The sequence below is a fragment of the Myotis davidii genome, unplaced genomic scaffold (genome assembly GCF_000327345.1).
Source record: "Myotis davidii unplaced genomic scaffold, ASM32734v1 scaffold1006, whole genome shotgun sequence".
NCBI lineage: Eukaryota > Metazoa > Chordata > Mammalia > Chiroptera > Vespertilionidae > Myotis > Myotis davidii.
The window spans coordinates 425306-426581 of NW_006297143.1; the positions used below are offsets into that span (position 1 = coordinate 425306).

The following is a 1276-nucleotide window of genomic DNA, read 5'->3' on the forward strand; positions in this document are numbered from 1 at the left end:
CTTCTGGGCGTGCAGGGGTGTGCGCTTGCTCTGCTGGTCGCTCTGGAAGTTGGGGTCCAGGTTGTCCACTGCGGGGAGAGCCCGCCGTACGGGAGAGGGAGGGACACGTGGTGAGCGAGCGAGGGGCGGCGCCTGCTCCAGGAAGACTTCTAGGGCACGTGTCAGAGTAGGGAGCCAGGGCACAGCTCAGCCCGAGTCAAAGCGGCCCTTCCCCTGGCTGCTGTGCGCCGGCCCGCAGGCACCTCGGCGAGGACGACCCCGCACCCCGGGCCAGCCCGCTGCTGGGTGGCGCTGGGCGCAGTCGAGCTCGGCTCCCTGTGCGAACGAATGAGCACATACTCACACAGCATCAGCACGACCTTCTGCAGCTCCCCCTGCTTCACGGACAGGTACAGCTGCCGGGGGTGGAAGCGGAGCTTCTTCCGCCTGCCAAGGGGGGTTCTCAGACTCCAGCAGCAGCCTCACCACCAGAGACCGGCCCTCCAGCCCCACCCCAGCCTCCGTGCGGACAGCAGCACACTCACCGCTCGGACTCCTGGACGACCAGGGCCTTTTCCAGGGCCTCCCGGCCTGGCCCAGGTGGCAGCCCCACGGCCATAGCAATTGGTTATAAATGGTTATAAACTGTTTCTACTTTCAGATTTACCAGAGCATTCCACATGCATATATAACACACAGCAAACTACAAAGCAGAATGAACTCGCCCTGCCCGCGCATCCGGGCACTGTGGGAGAAGGGACTAATGTCTTAGGGGCGCCGGGGAGCAACAGGGAAGAGATGGGAGGCGGGGGAGGCCAGTACCTGGGCTGGGAGGTATCCGCTCTCCCAGGGGCATCCTGGGCCAGGGGTGGGGGTGCGGGGGCTGCAGTGCCAGCTGGTGGGGTCACTCCGTCCCCCCGGGGGATGGTCACCTCCTGGGCCTCGGACGCATCCTCCCCACAGTGGGGACAGAAGACCATGCCGTTCATCTGGGACACACAGGCCTTGTGGAAGCGATGGGCCACACGGAAGTCGGGGTGGCACTCCAGGAAGGTGCCCTGGGGCAGGGAAACAGCGGGTGAGGCCAAGGGATCCCCCAGGGGCGCGCTGCCTGCCCGCCCCACGCCCACTCACCACTGTACAGAAGTAGCCGCAGCCCGGGCAGCAGTGGTGCTTGACCATGCGGGCCCGGTGCGCCTCGCAGAGCACCATCAGGGCCACGCGGCTCGAGGGCCTCATGGTCTCCCGCTTGAGGATGGCGGCGTTGCAGCCCGACAGCTGTGGCAGGGAGGGTGGG

The 1276-nt window shown here is 66.3% G+C and overlaps 1 protein-coding gene across 1 annotated transcript in view; it reads right to left on the reverse strand.

Annotated features, from left to right (window-relative positions):
- EHMT2 (euchromatic histone-lysine N-methyltransferase 2) overlaps nucleotides 1–1276 on the reverse strand; it is a gene marked incomplete at its 3' end in the record, with an annotated part of 25253 nt that overhangs the window by 6059 nt on the left and 17918 nt on the right. Inside the window, exons 11-16 of the mRNA XM_015569852.1 lie at nucleotides 1114–1257; nucleotides 802–1037; nucleotides 687–724; nucleotides 525–600; nucleotides 344–426; nucleotides 10–68 (exon numbers count right to left, since the gene is read on the reverse strand). Of these exons, the coding sequence (XP_015425338.1) occupies nucleotides 10–68; nucleotides 344–426; nucleotides 525–600; nucleotides 687–724; nucleotides 802–1037; nucleotides 1114–1257 (636 nt within the window). The remainder of the gene's footprint in view (nucleotides 1–9; nucleotides 69–343; nucleotides 427–524; nucleotides 601–686; nucleotides 725–801; nucleotides 1038–1113; nucleotides 1258–1276) is intronic.